The sequence below is a fragment of the Pleurodeles waltl genome, chromosome 4_1, assembly GCF_031143425.1.
Source record: "Pleurodeles waltl isolate 20211129_DDA chromosome 4_1, aPleWal1.hap1.20221129, whole genome shotgun sequence".
In the NCBI taxonomy this organism is placed as follows: domain Eukaryota; kingdom Metazoa; phylum Chordata; class Amphibia; order Caudata; family Salamandridae; genus Pleurodeles; species Pleurodeles waltl.
This window is the reverse complement of record NC_090442.1, coordinates 288,380,895-288,402,038: the sequence shown is the minus strand read 5'-3', so window position 1 is coordinate 288,402,038 and position 21,144 is coordinate 288,380,895. Positions and strand designations below refer to the sequence as shown.

Genomic DNA, 21,144 nt, shown 5'->3' with positions numbered 1-21,144 from the left:
CATGAAAGGTATTGCGGGTAAGTACTTTAGGAACTTTGAATAATCACAATAGCATATATACTTTTCAAATAAAACACATACAGCTATTTTAAAACTAGACACTTAGTGCAATTTTCACAGTTCCTAGGGGAGGTAAGTAATTGTTAGTTGTAGGTAAGTAAACCACATACAGGGTTCAAGTTTGGGTCCAAGGTAGCCCACCGTTGGGGGTTCAGAGCAACCCCAAAGTTACCACACCAGCAGCTCAGGGCCGGTCAGGTGCAGAGTTCAAAGTGGTGCCCAAAACGCATAGGCTTAAATGGAGAAGGGGGTGCCCTGGTTCCAGTCTGCCAGCAGGTAAGTACCCGCGCTAGACCAGGGGGGTTTTGTAGGGCACTGGGGGGGACACAATTTAGCACAGAAAGTACACCCTCAGCAGCACGGGGGCGGCCGGGTGCAGTGTGCAAACACACGTCTGTTTTGTCGTTGAAATCAATGGGAGACCAAGGGATCTCTTCAGCGATGCAGGCCAGGGGGGGGGGGGGGCTCCTCGGGGTAGCCACCACCTGGGCAAGGGAGAGGGCCTCCTGGGGGGGGTCACTCCTGCACTGGAGTTCCGATCTTTCAGGTCCTGGGGGCTGCGGGTGCAGGGTCTTTTCCAGGCGTCGGGATCTGGGAGTCAGGCGGTCAGGGGGAGCCTCGGGATTCCCACTGCAGGCGTCGCTGTGGGGGCTCAGGGGGGGGCAACTCTGGCTACTCAGTCTCGTAGTCGCTGGGGAGTCCTCCCTGAAGTGTTTGTTCTCCACAAGTCGAGCCGGGGGCGTCGGGTGCAGAGTTGCAAGTCTCACACTTCTGGCGGGAAACGCAGTTGTCTTGAAGTTGCTTCTTTGGAAACAAAGTTGCTGTCTTGGGTGAACAGGGCCGCTGTTCTCAGGAGTTTCTTGGTCCTTCTAGAGCAGGGCAGTCCTCTGAGGATACAGAGGTCGCTGGTCCTGGGGAAAGCGTCGCTGGAGCAGTTTCTTCAGAAGGAGGGAGACAGGCCGATAGAGCTGGGGCCAAAGCAGTTGGTGTCTCCGTCTTATCTGCAGGGTTTTTCAGCTCAGCAGTCCTCTTCTTCTTAGGTTGCAGGAATCTGAGTTCCTAGGTTCAGGGGAGCCCCTAAATACAGAATTTAGGGGTGTGTTTAGGTCAGGGAGGGCAGTAGCCAATGGCTACTAGCCCTGAGTGTGGCTACACCATCTTTGCGCCTCCTCCCAAGGGGAGGGGGTCACATTCCTATCCCTACAGGTTGCCTTACGGGATGTCCTGACTGGCCAGTGACTCCTCCTTGTTTTTCTCATTATCTCCTCCGGCCTTGCCGCCAAAAGTGGGGCCGTGGCCGGAGGGGGCTGGCAACTCCACTAGCTGGAATGCCCTGTGGTGCTGTAACAAAGGGTGTGAGCCTTTGAGGCTCACCGCCAGGTGTTACAGCTCCTGCAAGGGGGAGGTGATAAGCATCTCCACCCAGTGCAGGCTTTGTTACTAGCCACAGAGTGACAAAGGCACTCTCCCCATGTGGCCAGCAACATGTCTCGAGTGTGGCAGGCTGCTAAAACCAGTCAGCCTACACAGGTAGTTGGTTAAGGTTTCAGGGGGCACCTCTGAGGTGCCCTCTGGGGTGTATTTTACAATAAAATGTACACTGGCATCAGTGTGCATTTATTGTGCTGAGAAGTTTGATACCAAACTTCCCAGTTTTCAGTGTAGCCATTATGGTGCTGTGGAGGTCGTGTTTGAGACTCCCAGACCATATACTCTTATGGCTACCCTGCACTTACAATGTCTAAGGTTTTGCTTAGACACTGTAGGGGCATAGAGCTCATGCACTTATGCCCTCACCTATGGTATAGTGCACCCTGCCTTAGGGCTGTAAGGCCTGCTAGAGGGGTGACTTATCTATACTGCATAGGCAGTGTGAGATTGGCATGGCAGCCTGAGGGGAGTGCCATGTCGACTTACTTGTTTTGTCCTCACCAGCACACACAAGCTGGCAAGCAGTGTGTCTGTGCTGAGTGAGGGGTCCCCAGGGTGGCACAAGATATGCTGCAGCCCTTAGAGACCTTCCCTGGCATCAGGGCCCTTGGTACCAGGGGTACCAGTTACAAGGGACTTACCTGGATGCCAGGGTGTGCCAATTGTGAAAACAAAAGTACAGGTTAGGGAAAACACTGGTGCTGGGGTCTGGTTAGCAGGCCTCAGCACACTTTCAATTCAAAACATAGCATCAGCAAAGGCAAAAAGTCAGGGGGTAACCATGCCAAGGAGGCATTTCCTTACAGTGTAGATATGACTTTCTCAATTAGGTTTGATTAAAAATGACTAGTGGGTAGAGTATTATGGAAAGACACCCTATCTGATAGAGACTTCTAGCTGCAGAGTCCTTACCTTAGAGTTCCCTGGCGTCCGCTTCGAATTCGGAATTTTTCTGCTGAGCAGTATACCCTGTGCGCCGTCGAGGGGTGTCATTCGGAGCTGCGTGGCGCCGTTGGAGCCATCTGTGACGTCACGGTCTTCTATATAGGCAGCACCGGTTAAGTGCATATGCGGGAAAAGCTACCCTTTTTCTTCAACAATTTTGTCGAGGTTTCTTGATTGTTTGAGATGTCTTCAAGGAAGACAGGATTCAAGCCGTGTGGTGCATGTCATCGCACCATGTCGGTCATGGATCCACACCGTGTGTCTCTCTAGTGTCTGGAGAAGGACCACGATTCGACGACGTGTTCCGACTGTCAGGCCATGGCTCTGAAGGCATTGAGAAAGATCTCTCATGCTTCTAGTGGCCTGACAGCAGTCTTCGGTCAATGCATCTCTGAGGTGGTCACGGTCCCGCAGAAGGAGGTCGCGGCACCGCTCTAGGAGCCCCAAGTCCTCTTCCTTGCATTTGAGGTCATTGGGGCACTCAGGTAAGAGGGACAAAAAGAAGCCGATGCGGACTTCGCCACACCCGTCGAGGCATCTAGGGAATGTAAATGTTCCCAACGCGGCTCCGCGGAGCCATCGCCAGGGCCGACTCTGTGTCTTCCCCCTTTTCCAGGGACTGGAGCGACTTTTGAGTGGGCTTCACCCTCGGGTGGGTCTTCAGCCCACGTGGGGTCAGCAGGGGCCACATTGGGTTCGATGTCTGTGGTTTTGGCCTTGGTGCCGTTGGGGACCCCGGGATCCGATAGCATATCCAAACCGGCGCCGGTCTCTGACAGTCAACCTCCCCCGGCACTGGGTCAGATGTCGACACTTCCTCCACCACTGGTGGTGGTAGCCCCATCTTCATTCCGGATGATCTGGAGCCGGAACGACGTCAAACTTATCCCGATTCAGGCAGCGCCGATTAGGCCCAGATCATTGCCTGAGCCTTATTCTGAACAGCCAGGCACAGGAGAGGAGGGGGAGGGGTCTGAACTGGAGCATGAACAAGACTGGTATGAGGATCTAGGGGAAGCCAGTGGCCTGGGTACTTTTCCAGATACTAGCATGCTCTCTCCTCCCAATGTGGCTACGGAGGAAGGGGCTTCTTATGCCATGGTGGTCCGTAGGGCAGCTGAGGTCTTGGACCTAGACTTACCTACGGTGCCAATCATGACGAATCTCCTGACGGAGGTGCTTCAGCGGGGGTGACTACATCGGAGCCGATGTTGCCCTTCAATGAAGCCTTACCGGGTGTCCTTCTGGGAAAATGGTTCAAACCCAGCACAGGGGCTCCTGTGAATAGGAAAGTTGGCCGCCGCCATAGACCTGATCCAAATGACCCTTGTTTCCTCACCCAACACCCCACCCTGGAGAGCTTGGTGGTCTAAGCCCTCCACTTCCTGTTGTGCCTTCCCTTCCGCCCCTCCAGAAAGGGAATCCAAGAAGCTGGACCAACTTGGAAAGAAGTTGTTTTCTTCCTCCAGCCTGGCATTGAGGTCAGTAAACACCTCTTGCCTATTGGGCCGTTTTTCCCATACTTTATGCGATACGATGGTACAGGTGCTGCCCCAGGTCCCAGAGGGCATACAGGACACACTCACCCAGACTGTCAAGGATGGGAGAGATGCAGCCAAGTTTACTATTAGGTGTGGACTGGACACGACCGACTCGCTCGGTAGAGAGATTGCATCGACAGTGGCCCTTCATCGCCACGCCTGGCTACGTTCAACTGGCTTTTCAGGGGATGTCCTACAAAGACTCCTACCCCTTATTGGGGTAGTTCTCCTTTGGCGGTCACACACCGATCGACGTCGAGCAGGTACATCAGTACTCTCACGCTGTCGAAGGCTAGTCAAGGCACCCGCCGTCAGTCTGTCTCAAGAACTAGGTCGAGGTCCCCTCATCATGCGACATTGAGACACTCATCTCAGTCTGCCCATCGCTCAACATCAAAACACAACGTCAAAGCATATTCCTGCAGTGAGCCACCACTCATCGTTGAGACATGAGAGGACTGTCTCAACGATGAGTGGTGGCCAACTTCGGACCAGCCCACTCCTAGACGCCAGCGTAGCCAGTCAAGGTCATCCCCCAGAAGTAGGTCACGATCCAGGAGTAGGTCTAGATCTAGATCCTCTAGATCACGGCAATGAAGGCACAGGTCTCCTTTGTGGTCTACGGCATCGGAGTCTTCCATCAAGGACTATTCGCCTACCTTGATGAACTCCCCTCTGGCAAGAGTATCGCCAGTGGAGGATATTTCAACCTTCAACGAGGAGTTGGTCAGAGTGGCCCAGAAACGTAATATACATATTCCAGAGCCGACTACTTCATCGTCTGTAATATTTGAGACCCTACATAATCGCCAGACAGTTATTGCCACTGGTTCCTGGTCTTTTACAACCAGCTGTGGACACGTTTCTGACCCCTGCTAGCCTACTCTCAGCTCCGGCTAGGATACTAAAGTATAAAGCCCCTGACCAGGACCCTTTGTTTCTCAGGGCTGATCCACCTCCAGACTGTGATTTTTAGCTGCTGCCAGTAAGGCTCATTCAGTGGCATCATCATTGACGGTCCCTCCAGATAAGGAGAGCAAACATCTGAATTTATTGGGCAGGAAAATGTGTGGCACTTCAGCAGCATACATGAAGTTCTTCAGTGCCTCTGCACTGTTTGGAAGATACAAACGTTCTTTGTGGGACTCTCTGAACAGGTTCGTAGAAAAATTGCATAGGGAAGACAGGCATGATTTTCAGGAGATCCTTCAGGAGGGGAGTTTAGTGTCCAACCAAGTTATTAGTGTTGCTGCCGACAACTCAGATTTGGCGGCTCATGGCTACGCACATGGCTTTTGTGCAAGGTGGTCCTCATGGCTTCGTCTTACAGGGTTGAGGCAGGAAGCACAACACCGCATCCTGAACCTGCCTTTTAATGGGAACTCTCTATTTGGATCTCATACGGATGATGAGATGGTGAAAATTAAATCTAAGGTCGACACTATGAAAGCAGTGGGGCTAGCTAGGCAAAAAGAGTATAGAAAGAGGTACAGGCCTTACGATAAGCGCCCTTATCAACAGAGGGTTCAAACCCCTCATTGGTCCCAAAGACCTCAGCAGAAACAAGGACGACCTTTCTTTCAGTCATGCAAAACTGCTAGAGATCGCGCACCAAGCAGACCGCATCAGTATACCCTCAAGGCATCAGGGGAACAATGTGGATTCACTTCCTCATATCCTGTCCACCACTCCAATGGGGGGACAGGAGGAAGTATTACAAATTTCGCTCACAAGTGGCACGCCGTAACAAGACAAATGGGTGCTAAACATTGTAGAGAATGGATACTCTCTTCGTTTCAAATCTCTGCCACCTCCTCTGCCACCAGCAGGGTCAACGCCTGCTCACCACTCATTACTACGAAAGAAAGTTCACATCCTCTTACAAAAAAAGAGCGACAGAAAAGGTTCCATCTTCTCAAAGAGGAAAAGGAGTGTACTCCTGGTATTTCCTGGTGAAAAAGAAAGGCCAAGATGGGGGTTTCAGACCCATTTTAGATCTGAGGCGTCTGAACAAATACATCCGAAGAGAAAAATTCAGAATGCTGGCCCTTCATCAGATTTTCCCTCAGCTACATCGAGGAGACTGGATGTGCTCCATAGATATACAGGATGTGTACTTTCACATTCTGATCGTGACAAAACATCGAACATTTCTTTGCTTCGTAGTGGCATCACATCACTACCAGTTCAAAGTGCTACCATTCAGACTAAAGTCAGCCCTTCGGACGTTCTACTAATGTGTAGCAACAATAGTGGCACCCTTGAGAGAAAGAAATATCTTTGTTTATCCATACCTAGATGATTGGCTGCTAAAAGCCATCACCGCAAAGCAGACTGTGACTCATCAACATAGTTCTGAACACGTTCAGCTCTCTGTGCCTGCAGGTCAATTTCCAGAAGTCCACTCCCACTCCACCTCAGACGCTCCATTATCTGGGGGCACTGCTAGACACCAAGCTAGAAAGAGTGTATCCTTCGGAGGAACTACTATCGTCAATAGCGCAGAAGTGCCACACACTTGGTCCAGCAAGGGACCGAGTTACCACATCAGTCTGCTGGAACTGAGAGCGGTCCATCCTGCTCTCAAGTCGTTTGCTCCAGCTCTCAAGGCAAAGTCAATTATGGTCCAAACGGACAATACAACCTCGATGCATTATCTGAACAGACAGGAAAGTACGAGATCTTGTTCCCTGCCCGAGAGTCTCAGAATCTGGCACTGGCTAATAGCGAGGGGAATGTCTCTTACAGCGGTCCACCTTCCAGGAGAACAAAACTCAAAAGCAGATTTCCTAAGTTGAAGTCTGATAAACTCCCACGACTGGGTTCTTCGCGATGATGTCGTAGCAGACATCTTCCAACGGTGGGGGTCAGCCTCAACTAGGCCGGTTTGCAGACGACGTCAACAAAAAATGCACAGACTTCGCATCCAGGTTCTACCGTCCAGGGATGAAAGGGAATGCCCTCTTGATAGACTGGTCAGGGACATTTCTCTACGCCTTTACACCGATCCCCCTGATACCTGCGGTGATCAACAAGGTCTACAGGTCCAAAACGAGGATGATACTCAGAGCCCCACAATGGCCTCAGCAATACTGATACACAGACCTCCTCCAGTTGTCAGAACAACTTCACAAGAGGCTGCCGTGTATACCGGATCTTCTCCACAGATTAGGGGAGAAAATTCTGCATCCCAACCTTCCCCCTCTGAGCTTGACAGCATGGCTCCTGAATTTCTGCAATATGGACGTCTAGGACTCTCGCAGGAATGCATGGATATTTTAAAGGAGTCTAAAAAACTATCTACACGATGCTCCTATGCGTACAAATGGAAAAGGTTTTACATGTGGTGCTGGCAGTATGATTACAACCCTATTTTGGCCCAGGAGGAGGTTATCTTACTTGTTACATCTTGCGGAGTCAAGTCTGCAGTTTTCCTCCATTAAGATACATTTATCTGCCATTCCAGCTTATTGTAAAACGCCCTCTCAAAGGTCTTTCTTTACTATGCCAGTGGTTAAGGATTTCTTAGAGGACTTGAAAGTCTTTCCACCGATTCGGAAATCCTCACCTCCATGGGAATTGAATGTGGTCTTGTCTAGACTTATGGCCGCACCTTTTGAGCCCATCCACAAAGCTTCTTTACAACACCTTATGTGGAAGACACATTTTTTGGTAGCCATTACCTCAGCTAGAAGGGTCCGTGAGATTCAGACTCTATGTTCTGGGGAACCCTTCACGGTTTTCCACGATAACAGAGTTGTTCTAAGAACCATCCCATCGTTTTTGCCTAAGGTGGTGTCGGACTTCCACATTAACCAAACGATATCACTTCCAACAATCTTCCCTAAACCTGTTACTCTGGCGGAGAAAGCCTTGCACTCCCTGGACCGTAAGAGGGTGCTAAAATTTTACCTTGATAAGACTAAGCCTGTTTGTTAATTATGGACATATGAGAACCGGGGAAGCTGCTTCAAAACAGACTATTTCTAGATGGATAGTTTTGTGTATTCTGACTGCTTACCAGTTGGCTAACAAGCAATTATCAACTAAACCTAAGGCTCACTCCACGAGAGGGAAAACGGCTACTGCAGTCCTTCTTAAGAATGTGCCCATCTCTGAGATTTAAAAAATTGCCACATGGAGATCCGTGCATACTTTACCAGGCATTACTGTATGTAATGATGCCAAAACAGATACTCAAGTGGGTCAGGTTTCTCTAAGAAATTTATTTTCATAAAATGGGTATTTTTCCTGCACTTCTATCATTCTGTCCGCAGGGGTTTGGCGTGGGCTTGCTAATCTAGTCAGGATCCCCTGGAAGAGAAGGATAAGTTAGTTACCTGTAAATCCTAGTTCTCTTCCAGGGGTATCCTCAACAAAGTCATAAACAACCAACCCTCCTCCCTGAACGTGATTTTTAGAAGTACAGCATTACTCATTTGTCTATTCTATTTCTCCTTACCACCGAAAAAAGTACTGACCTAACTCTGAACCAACTGTCACCTCACTCTCACCCCTGAGGCATGGTGGGATACTGGAAGTGCTGAGGGTCTTAAGGCACGGTGCCAATTTTGTTGGTTCTGTTGTGTTAACCTGTATGCATTCTCTTGGCTAATAATGCTCCTTTATTTTCAATGTAGTTATTCTCTTTTTAAAGAGGATTGTTTACACTTTCTATGCCTGCTACTTTGACTACAGAAAGATTTAATCTTTAATTGAAGATTTCAATTTATGTTCTTAAAAAAATAAAACAATAAACCATTTTTAGCCTGTTTCTCAACGTAGCCTACATTGGCTGTTTGCTCATGTATTTATATTTGCATTGAAATTCTCTACTAAAATGTTATTTTTCATAGATATTTGATACATATACATGTGTTTGTATATGCTCCGGGGTCCCCACACGTGGGTGGGAGTATTCAGTGTTTGACTTTGATGAGGATACCCCTGGAAGAGAACTAGGATTTACAGGTAAGTAACTTATCTGTACTCGCCTTACTGTTCCAGTCTTACAGGTTTAGGTGTCCACAGGGCAGGGTTCGATCGAACAGCAAGAGTGCACCATCAGCAACACAGGGCCGGCCAGGTGCAGAGGTCAAAGGTGGTGTTGGGCGCCCAATGGAAACCAATGGTGACTAGGGGCACTTAGGAAGAAAGCAGTTTGCAGGTAAGTACCTGTGGCTTCAGGGCACAGGCCCAGGGGTTTAGATCAGCACCGGACGGGCCACAGGTCAGCACCAAACGTACACACTATCAGCGGCAGGGTGCATACATGTTGTCCGGCGCCCAATGCGATTCACTGAGGATCTTGGGGTTCACAAAGATGCTGCAGGCTTTGTCCAGGGAGTCTGATGAAGGAGACTACTGGATGGGCAGGTCGTGTTGGGCATGAAGGGTCAACCCACTGGATGCGAGGTCAAAATCGCCGGGGGGCCCTTCTCTGGACTGGTTGGCCACCTGGATTTGAGCCATGGTCAGGCCAGTAGAGCTGAGGTGAAGTCAGGGGTCGTCTGAAGTCTTCATTGCTGGTGCGGCTCTTCAGTCCTTTAGGTTGCCAGGAATCTAATCTGAAGAGCAAGGTTCAGGGGTGTGCCTCTAAATACTAGATATAGAGGTGTGTTAGGGGTCAAAGGGCAGTACCCAATGGCTACTGATGCCGAGGGTGCCTTATCCTTTCCTGTGCCCACGCCCTTTGGGAACGGGGGCACATTCCTATCCCTCTTGGCTAATATCCTCCAAAACAAGATGAAGGATTTTGAAGAGAGGGGTTCACCTAAGCTCTAGGCACCCTCATTGGTTCCAGCTGGAGTGGACAATCCTTGTCTTGTTTATTAATTTTCCCGCCGGACCTGCAGCCAAAAAGTGGGGCTTGGTCTGGCCATCTCCACTGGCTTGAGTGCCTTGGGTGAGAATAACAAAAGGCAGGATGTAGGAAGTTGGCTCTGTATGTGCTATTTCAAAGTAAGGAATAGCATGCACAGAGTCCAAGGGTTCCCCTTAGAGGTAAAATAGTGGTAAAAAGAGATAATACTAATGCTCTATTTTGTGGTAGTGTGGTCGAGCAGTAGGCTTATCCAAGGAGTAGTGTTAAGCATTTGTTGTACATACACATAGACAATAAATGAGGTACACACACTCAGAGACAAATCCAGCCAATAGGTTTTGTATAGAAAAATATCTTTTCTTAGTTTATTTTAAGAACCAAAGGTTCAAATTTAACATGTAATATCTTGTTTGAAAGGTATTGCAGGTAAGTACATTAGGAACTTTGAATTATTTCAATTGCATGTATACTTTTCAAGTTGTTCACAAATAGCTATTTTAAATGTGGACACAGTGCAATTTTCACAGTTCCTGGGGGAGGTAAGTATTTGTTAGTTTTACCAGGTACGTAAGACACTTACAGGGTTCAGTTCTTGGTCCAAGGTAGCCCACCGTTGGGGGTTCAGAGCAACCCCAAAGTTACCACACCAGCAGCTCAGGGCCGGTCAGGTGCAGAGTTCAAAGTGGTGCCCAAAACGCATAGGCTTCAATGGAGAGAAGGGGGTGCCCCGGTTCCAGTCTGCCAGCAGGTAAGTACCCGCGTCTTCGGAGGGCAGACCAGGGGGGTTTTGTAGGGCACCGGGGGGGACACAAGCCCACACAGAAATTTCACCCTCAGCGGCGCAGGGGCGGCCGGGTGCAGTGTTAGAACAAGCGTCGGGTTCGCAATGGAAGTCAATGAGAGATCAAGGGATCTCTTCAGCGCTGCAGGCAGGCAAGGGGGGGCTTCCTCGGGGAAACCTCCACTTGGGCAAGGGAGAGGGACTCCTGGGGGTCACTTCTGCAGTGAAAGTCCGGTCCTTCAGGTCCTGGGGGCTGCGGGTGCAGGGTCTTTTCCAGGCGTCGGGACTTAGGTTTCAGAGAGTCGCGGTCAGGGGAAGCCTCGGGATTCCCTCTGCAGGCGGCGCTGTGGGGGCTCAGGGGGGACAGGTTTTGGTACTCACAGTCGTAGAGTAGTCCGGGGGTCCTCCCTGAGGTGTTGGTTCTCCACCAGCCGAGTCGGGGTCGCCGGGTGCAGTGTTGCAAGTCTCACGCTTCTTGCGGGGAGATTGCAGGGTTCTTTAAAGCTGCTCCTTTGGATAAAGTTGCAGTCTTTTTGGAGCAGGTCCGCTGTCCTCGGGAGTTTCTTGTCGTCGTCGAAGCAGGGCAGTCCTCAGAGGATTCAGAGGTCGCTGGTCCCTTTGGAAGGCGTCGCTGGAGCAGAGTTCTTTGGAAGGCAGGAGACAGGCCGGTGAGTTTCTGGAGCCAAGGCAGTTGTTGTCTTCTGGTCTTCCTCTGCGGGGGTTTTCAGCTAGGCAGTCCTTCTTGTTGTTGTTGCAGGAATCTAGTTTCTAGGTTCAGGGAGAGCCCTTAAATACTAAATTTAAGGGCGTGTTTAGGTCTGGGGGGTTAGTAGCCAATGGCTACTAGCCCTGAGGGTGGGTACACCCTCTTTGTGCCTCCTCCCAAGGGGAGGGGGTCACATCCCTAATCCTATTGGGGGAATCCTCCTTCTTCAAGATGGAGGATTTCTAAAAGTCAGAGGCACCTTAGCTCAGGACACCTTAGGGGCTGTCCTGACTGGCCAGTGACTCCTCCTTGTTTTTCTCATTATCTCTCCTGGACTTGCCGCCAAAAGTGGGGGCTGGGTCCAGGAGGCGGGCATCTCCACTAGTTTGAGTGCCCTGGGGCATTGTAACACGAAGCTTGAGCCTTTGAAGCTCACTGCTAGGTGTTACAGTTCCTGCAGGGGGGAGGTGTGAAGCACCTCCACCCAGAGCAGGCTTTGTTTCTGTCCTCAGAGAGCACAAAGGCTCTCACCGCATGAGGTCAGACACTCGTCTCTCAGCAGCAGGCTGGCACAGACCAGTCAGTCCTGCACTGAACAATTGGGTAAAATACAGGGGGTATCTCTAAGATGCCCTCTGTGTGCATTTTTTAATAAATCCAACACTGGCATCAGTGTGGGTTTATTATTCTGAGAAGTTTGATACTAAACTTCCCAGTATTCAGTGTAGCCATTATGGAGCTGTGGAGTTCGTTTTTGACAGACTCCCAGCCCATATACTCTTATGGCTACCCTGCACTTACAATGTCTAAGGTTTTGCTTAGACACTGTAGGGGCATAGTGCTCATGCACATATGCCCTCACCTGTGGTATAGTGCACCCTGCCTTAGGGCTGTAAGGCCTACTAGAGGGGTGATTTATCTATGCCACAGGCAGTGGGAGGTTGGCATGGCACCCTGAGGGGAGTGCCATGTCGACTTAGTCATTTTCTCCCCATCAGCACACACAAGCTGGCAAGCAGTGTGTCTGTGCTGAGTGAGGGGTCCCTAGGGTGGCATAAGACATGCTGCAGCCCTTAGAGACCTTCCCTGGCATCAGGGCCCTTGGTACCAGGGGTACCAGTTACAAGGGACTTACCTGGGTGCCAGGGTTGTGCCAATTGTGGAGACAATGGTACATTTTAGGTGAAAGAACACTGGTGCTGGGGCCTGGTTAGCAGGGTCCCAGCACACTTCTCAGTCAAGTCAGCATCAGTATCAGGCAAAAAGTGGGGGGTAACTGCAACAGGGAGCCATTTCTTTACACAGGACACCTTGAAGCTCACCGCCAAGTGTTACTGTTCCTGCAAAAGGGGGGGCGGGTGTTTGGGACTGCAATGAATCACCTCCACCCACAGTAGGCTTTGTCTCTGACTCCCAAGAGCACAAAGGCTCTCACCTCATGGGGGTCAGTAACTTGTCTGTTGGTGGCAGACTGGCAGAGACTGGTCAGCCATGCACTAGAGAGTTGGTTGAATTTCAGGGGGCATTTCTAAGATGTCCTCTGTGTGCATTTTTCAATAAATCAGGCACTAGCATTACTGTGGGTTTATTGAACTGAGAAATTTGATACCAAACTTCTCAACATTCAGTACAGCCATCATGGAGCCGTGGAGTTCTTAGTGACAAATTCCCAGCCCATGCACTCATTATGGCTTCGCTGCACTTACAATGTCTAAGAACGGACTTGGACACTGTAGGGGCACATTGTTAATGCAGCTGTGCCATCACCTGTGGAATAGTGCCCCTTGCCTTAGGGCTGTAAGGCCTGCTAGACAGGTGACTTATCTATGCCCAAGGCAGTGTTTTGTAGACATGGCACCCAGGTAGGGGTGTCCTGTTGACTTTACCTTTTCACACACAATCTGCTGTGGCATTGTGCATGTGTTTGGTGAGGGGTCCCTTAGGGCGGCATAATGCATGCTGCAGCCCTTAGAGACCATCTCTTGCCACAGGGCCCTTGGTACCACTGGTACCTTTTACAAGGGACCTAACTGTGTGCCACAGGTGTGCCAGTTGTGGAAACAATTGTGCAGTTTAGGGAAAGAACACCGGTGATTGGGCCTGGTTAGCAGGATCCCTGCACACACTCATTTAAGTTAGAATACGACCAGGCAAAAGGTGGGAGAGTCACCATGCCAAAGGGGGGCACTTTCCTACAGTTTGTAACTCACATTTTCTTGCTTTGCTGGCTTTGTTTTAAGCTGTTTACCTTGATTTTGTTATTTCCCTTGTTAAAAGCTTATTTACAGTATCCTACCGAGTGGTCCCTTTGTGTAACCAGGCCTGTAAATCTTGTTCTTATTTCGTCACATTTGCTGTGCATTCAGACAGAGGTCAAATGTCGGTGTGGTCCTATCGAGAGCACAAGTCTACTTTTCTTTTGCTGACTTCAAAGTGAGCGCATTTATGTGACAATCTTGCTGGCTACTGGGCGTAGGAAACATGACAACATTTAAATGAACTAAGTATTTCAGAATATATCCGAATTAGAAACAGAAATGAAGCATTTTGTTATTTCTGTGTGCTGGAAACAAATATTTTACTGATCTGAATAAATCATTACACTAGTGTACGAAGTTGGCTCTGTATATACTATCTCAAAGTAAATAGTGTGCACAGAGTCCAAGGGTTCCCCTTAGAGGTAAGATAGTGGCAAAATTAGAAAATTCTAATGCTCTATTTTGTGGTAGTGTCATCGAGCAGTAGGCTTATCAGAGGGTAGTGTTAAGCATTTGTTGTACACACACAGGCAATAAATGAGGAACACACACTCAGACAATTCCAGGCCAATATGTTTTTATATAGAAAAATATTTTTTCTTAGTTTATTTTAAGAACCACAGGTTCAAGATTTGAAGTAAACACATAAAATGCAAGGTACTTCACACAGTTAATTTAGGAACTTTGAATAAAAGCAATATCATATACAGTTTTTGTTAAAATGGCAATAAACTATTTTAACAGTGGACAAAGTGCAAAGATCAACAGTTCCTGGGGAGGTAAGTAAAGGTTAGTTTTTCAGGTAAGTAAAACACAAGTCTCAGTTCCTGGGCATAGGCAGCCCACTGTTGGGGGTTCAAGGCAACCCCAAAGTTACCACACAAGCAGGTCAGGGCCGGTCAGGTGCAGAGGTCAAAGAGGTGCACAAAACACATAGGCGCCTATGGAGAACAGGGGTGCGCCGGTTCCAGTCTGCCAGCAGGTAAGTACCCACGTCCTCGGGGGGCAGACCAGGGTGGTTTTGTAGAGCACTGGGGGTTGGGGGGGCACAAGTAGGCACACAACACACCCTCAGCGGCACAGGGGAGGCCAGGTGCAGTGTGCAAAGCAGGCGTCGGGTTTTAGATAGGAAACAATGGGGGGACCCGGGTGGTCACTGTAGCGGTGCAGGCACAAGGGGGGCTTCTCGGGACAGCCACCACCTGGGCTAGGCAGAGGGTTGCCTTGGGGTCACTCCTGCACTGAGGTTCGGTTCCTTTTGGTCCTGGGGGCTGCGGGTGCAGTGCTTGGTCCAGGCGTCTGGTCCCTTGTTACAGGTAGTCGCGGTCAGGGGGAGCCTCTGAATTCTCTCTGCAGGCGTCGCTGTGGGGGTACAGGAGGGTCGTCTCGGGCTACTCACGGGGTCGCAGCCGCCGGGGAGTCCTCCTTGTGGTGTTGGTTCTCTGGATCTCGAGCCGGGGGCGTCGGGTGCAGATGTGTGAAGTCTCACGCTTCCGGAGGGAAGAGTGAGTTCTTTGAAAGTTACTTCTTTGTTGCAAAGATGTAGCTGTTTTTGAGCAGAGCCGCTGCTCACTTGAGTTTCTTGGTCCTGGAGGTCAGGGCAGCCCTCTGAGGCTTCAGAGGTCGCTGGTCCCTGTTGAATGCGTCACTGGTTGACTCTGGGGACAGGCTGGTAGGGCTGGGGCCAAAGCATTTGTCGTCATCTGTCTTCTCTGCAGGCCTGTAGGTCAGCAGTCCTTCTTTGTAGTTCAGGTTGCAGGAATCTGATTTCCTGGGTTCTGGGGTGCCCCTAAATACTAGATTTAGTGGTGTGTTTAGGTCTGGGAGGGCAGTAGCCAATGGTTACTGTCCTGGAGGGTGGCAGAGGGAGGAGGGCACATCCCTAATCCTATTCGGGGAATCCTCCAGAACTAAGTTGGAGGATTTCTAAAGGCAGGGGTGGCCTCAGCTCAGGGCACCTTAGGGGCTGTCCTGACTGGTGGGTGACTCCTCCTTGTTTTCCTAATTATCTCCTCCATCTTGCTGCCAAATGTGGGGGCAGTTGCCAGAGGGGCGGGCATCTCCACTAGCTGTAACAAAGGGGGTGAGCCTTTGAGGCTCCCCGCCAGGTGTTAAAGTTCCTGCAGGGAGGGGTGTGAAGCACCTCCCCCCAGTGCAGGCTTTGTTCCTGGCCACAGAGTGACAAAGGCACTCTCCCCATGTGGCCAGCAATATGCCTGGTGTGTGGCAGGCTGGCAGAAACTGAACAGCCCCACACTAGAAGTCGGATTGGTATTAAGGGGGTATCTCTAAGATGCCCTCTAGGTGTATGTTACAATAAATTGCACACTGGCATCAGTGTGCATTTATTGTGCTGAGAAGTTTGATACCAAACTTCCCAGATTTCAGTGTAGCCATTATGGAACTGTGGAGTTCATGTTTGACAAACTCCCAGACCCTGCACTTACAATATCTAAGGTTTTGCTTAGACTCTGTAGGGGAATAGGGCTCATGCACATATACCCTCACCTGTGGTATAGTGCACCCTGCCTTAGGGCTCTAAGGCCTGCTAGAGGGGTGACTTACCTATGCCACAGGCGCAGTGTAAGGTTGGCATGGCACTCTGAGGGGAGTGCCACGTCGACTTAGTCTTTTTCTCCCCACCACCACACACAAGCTGTGAAGCAGTGTTCATGTGCTGAGTGAGGGGACCCCAGGGTGGCATAAGACATGCTGCAGCCCTTAGAGACCTTCCCTGGCACTAGGGCCCTTGGTACCAGGGGTACCAGTTACAAGGGACTGATCTGAGTGCTAGGGCTGTGCCAATTGTGGAAGCAAAGGTACAGTTTAGGGAAGGAACACTGGTGCTGGGGCCTGGTTAGCAGGGTCCCAGCACACTTTCAATCAAAACTTAGCATCAGCAAAGGCAAAAAGTTAGGGGGTAACCATGCCAAGGAGGCATTTCCTTACACATGCACCTAGCACTGGAATTGGTGTATTTGCAGGATTCCCTTAGGTTTCATACAACACATTACTAGGTTCTGTGAAGCTGTTATGTAGCTGGACATCTCGTGTTGACCAGTGTCCACTACATACCTTAAGATGGCTTCCCCCACACTTAAAAAGCCCAGAAAATGGAGTCTGGGCTATATAGGGGCACCTCTGCTCATGCAGGTGTACACTCACACTTAGACCCATGCACCCTGCCCTTGGGCTGAAGGGCCTACCTTAGGGGTGATTTACAGTGTCAGAGTGCAGTGAATGTGATACAAGATAAACCTTATATCTGGGGTGAAAGGTGCATGGACCATTATGCACAGGCTGCAGTAGCAGGCCTATAGTCAGTTTGCAGGGGCTTCCATGGTTGGTACAATAAATGCAGCCCATGGGAGACCCCTGGTGTACCAATGTCCTGGGTACCTAGGTACCATATACTAGGGTCTTCACATGAGTGTACCAGTATGCCAGTGGTGGGGTATAAAAGTTACTTACCAGCTAAATGTAGGGGAGAGGACACTGACCCTGAGGTCCTGGTTAGCAGAATCCCAGTGTACTACAGTCTAAGCGCACTGACACCAGGAACAAAATGGGGGTAACTATGTCAGAAAGGGGCTACTTTCCTATAGCTATCAGTAGTGCAAAGGTAATCAGGACTGGGGCACACTATGAATATATTGTAGGGAGTTGGCTCTGTATGTACTATTTCAAATTGAGAAATAGCATGCACTGAGTCCAAGGGTTTCCCTTAGAGGTAAGATAGTGGCAAAAAGATAATTCTAATGCTCTGTTTTGTGGTAGTGTGGTTGAGCAGTAGGCTTATCAGAGGGTAGTGTTAAGCATTTGTTGTACACACACAGGCAATAAATGAGGAACACACACTCAGACAATTCCAGGCCAGTAGGTTTTTATATAGAAAAATATATTTTCTTAGTTTATTTTAAGAACCACAGGATCAAGATTTACAATCAATACTTCAAATGAAAGGTACTTCCCTTAGGTATCATAGGAACTTTGAATCAGCAAAATAGCATGTACAGGTTTGGCAAAAATGGCAATAAGCTATTTTAAAACTAGACCCAGTGCAAATTTCAACAGTTCCTGGTGGAGGTAAGTATTTGTTAGTTTTGCTGGTAAGTAAACCATCTACAGGTTTCAAAGTTGGGTCCAAGGTAGCCCACCGTTGGGGGGTGGGGGGGGTTCAGGGCAACCCCAAGGTTACCACACCAGCAGCTCAGGGCCGGTCAGGTGCAGAGGTCAAAGTGGTGCCCAAAACACACAGGCTTCAATGGAGAAGGGGGTGCCCCGGTTCCAGTCTTCCAGCAGGTAAGTACCCGCGTCTTCGGAGGGCAGACCAGGGGGGTTTTGTAGGGCACCAGGGGGGAACACAAGTCAGCACAAAAAGTACACCCTCAGCGGCACGGGGACGGCCGGGTGCAGAGTGCAAACAGGCGTCAGGTTTGCAATAGGTTTCAATGGGAGACCCAGGGGTCTCTTCAGCAAAGCAGGCAGGCAAGGGGGGGTCCTCAGGGTAGCCACCACCTGGGCAAGGGAGAGGGCCACCTGGGGGTCGCTCCTGCACTGGAGGTCATATCCTTCAGGTCCTGGGGGCTGCGGGTGCAGTGTCTTTACCAGGCGTTGGGTTCTTGGAAGCAGGCAGTCGCGGTCAGGGGAGCCTCTGGATTCCCTCTGCAGGCGTCGCTGGGGGGAGGGGGGGTGCTCAACTCTGGCTACTCACAGGGTCGCAGTCGCCGGGGAGTCCTCCCTGTAGTGTTGGTTCTCCGCAGATCGAGCCGGGGGCGTCGGGTGCAGAGTGGAAATTCTCATGCTTCTGGCGGGAAACGTGTGGTCTTTTAAAAGTTGCTTCTTTGTTGCACAGTTGAAGTTTCTTTGGAACAGGGCCGCTGTCCTCGGGAGTTCTTGGTCCTTTTAGATGCAGGGTAGTCCTCTGAGGCTTCAGAGGTCGCTGGACCCTGCGGGACACGTCGCTGTTGCAGTTTTTCTTGAAGTGGGGAGACAGGCCGGTAGGGCTGGGGCCAAAACAGTTGGTGTCTCCATCTTCTCTTCAGGGCTTCAGGTCAGCAGTCCTTCGTCTTCAGGTTGCAGGAATCTGTTTTCCTAGGTTCTGGTGGCCACTAAATACTCAATTTAAGGGTGTGTTTAGGTCTGGGGGTTAGTAGCCAGTGGCTACTAGCCCTGAGGGTGGCTACACCCTCTTTGTGCCTCCTCCCTGAGGGGAGGGGGGCACATCCCTAATCCTATTGGGGGAGGATTTCTAAAAGTCAGTCACCTCAGCTCAGGACACCTTAGGGGTTGTCCTGACTGGCCAGTGACTCCTCCTTGTTTTTCTCATTAACTCCTCCGGCCTTGCTGCCAAAAGTGGGTCTGTGGCTGGAGGGGACGGGCATCTCCACTAGCTGGGATGCCCTGTGGCGCTGTAACAAAGGGGGTGAGCCTTTGAGGCTCACCACCAGGTGTTACAGTTCCTGCAGGGGGAGGGACAGTACTAAGATAACTGTTTGCAAATGCTCACTCATTTTAGCCCAGCCTCCCAAGAAGAGAGAATGCTGCCATAGAATATACACACAGTATGTGAATTGAAAAAAGATTCACAGTCCAAAATGGAATAGTTAAGTAACTATTGGAGTGGTTTTGCACCTTGAATAATTTTCTTGATTAACATGTGAATCTCCCAATTCTCTCCACTCGCCCCTCCCCCCCCCCCCCCCCCCCAAAAAAAAATGTAGGCGATTTGGAGCCTGGATATGGAGGTAGCATGCATATAAGGGAATAATGATAAAAATTGACAGCACCAGATAGTTGATGTCACCCACAGAGAAAAGAAAGACTAAAAAGAAACAATTCCAGACCCAACCTCTGGATTGCAGAAGAATGCAGCTTGTGAATCCAAAATATTCTTCAAGCTCTAAACTACTCCTGCAAGTTAAAAACCCATTTTGTTACAAGGTAAGTAACCTTTATCTTACTTTGAGATAAGTGGCATTCTCATAAATGCTAGCTTGCAAATTCATTCTCCATCTTTAATTATAGAACAGTGTTATTGTTTCTTTGTAAAGTAGATATTCATTTAACATTTCCATATTTTATTTCCTAGTGATCTCTTAAATTTTCCGATGGACCTGGACTTTAAATCACCACCATTCAAAGAAGGTCTTACTGAAGAATTCTTAAACCAGCAAAACCCCTACTTGTGGCTTATCTATTGGTAAGATGGTTGTGCTTGTCATGTGAGAAAACTTTGTGACATTGGTTCTAGCATTTCAAACATTTGGTACTTCAAACCTTAGCATTAACGTGCTGCAAACAAATTAAGTAGGTTTGATGTCTTTATGTGATTTAGAGTACTGTCCTGTTCAGGTAATGCAGTGTTCGATGGCATCTGTCGCTGTAGATACGCATGTTCTGCAATAGCTCGCCATCTGGTGTTGGGCCGGAGTGTTACAAGTTGTTTTTCTTCGAAGAAGTCTTTCGAGTCACGGGACCGAGTGACTCCTCCTTTTGTCTCCATTGCGCATGGGCGTCGACTCCATCCTCGATTGTTTTTTTTCCGCCATCGGGTTCGGACGTGTTCCTGTCGCTCCGAGTTTCGGAACAGAAAAAATAGTTAATTTCGGAAGATTTTCGTCGGTATTGTTGCGTTCGGGATCGGCATACTTACATTCAACACCGCATCGAAGATCGAAGAGCTCCGGTGCCCTTCGGGGTAATTTTTCGATCCTCCGTCGGGGCCTGGTCGGCCCGACCGCGTGCTGAAGAACGCCGATGGAACGGACCCCGTTCCGTTTCTGCCCCAAATGCCACAATAAATACCCCTACACAGACCAACACTTGGTCTGCAACCTGTGCCTGTCACCTGAGCACAGCGAAGACACCTGCGAGGCCTGTCGTGCGTTCCGGTCCCGAAAAACACTCCGAGACCGTCGAGCCAGAAGACTTCAAATGGCGTCCGCACCGACAGCCCGACGGGAGTTCGAGGAACAGGAAGAGGAAGGTACCTTCTCGATCCAAGACTCAGACTCCGAAGGATTCGACGATACACAAACCGTGAGTAAGACGTCGAAAACCACACAAAGAAACATTTACAAGGCCCAGGGGACGCCACTGCCACCAGGCCATGGCTCAACCCATAAAATCGGTGACCGACCGTCGGCACCGAAAAAGGCCCAAACAGTGCCGAGATCGTCCGACTCCGGTCGAGACACCGGCACGCAGCCTTCTCGGGACCGAGAAAGTGCTGGAGACAAGCCTCGACACCGAGATGCCGGTGTGGACACGGCTCGACGCCGAGACAGCGGCACCGAAACAGATCGACGCCGAGAGGTTTCGGCCCCGAAAAGGAAAAAAGTCACCTCGGAGCCGAAAAAACACGCAGACAAAGTTTCGACGCCGAAACAAACTGCAAGCGACCCAGCTTCAGGCTCTTATACAGAAGAGCACTCGCTAACCTCCCAAATGCAGAAGCATAGGTTTGAGGAAGAGCTACAAGCAACTGATGCGGACCATACGCAAAAGCGTATCTTCATTCAGCAGGGGACAGGAAAAATAAGCACCCTTCCCCCCATTAGGAGAAAGAGAAGGTTGGAGTTCCAGACGGAACAAGC

The 21,144-nt window shown here is 49.9% G+C and overlaps 1 protein-coding gene across 1 annotated transcript in view; it reads left to right on the top strand.

Moving 5' to 3' along the window:
- Positions 1-21,144, top strand: part of ZFC3H1 (zinc finger C3H1-type containing) — a 715,283-nt gene that overhangs the window by 530,388 nt on the left and 163,751 nt on the right. The window contains exon 28 of the mRNA XM_069228345.1: positions 19,638-19,748. Coding sequence (XP_069084446.1) covers positions 19,638-19,748 — 111 coding nt within the window. The remainder of the gene's footprint in view (positions 1-19,637; positions 19,749-21,144) is intronic.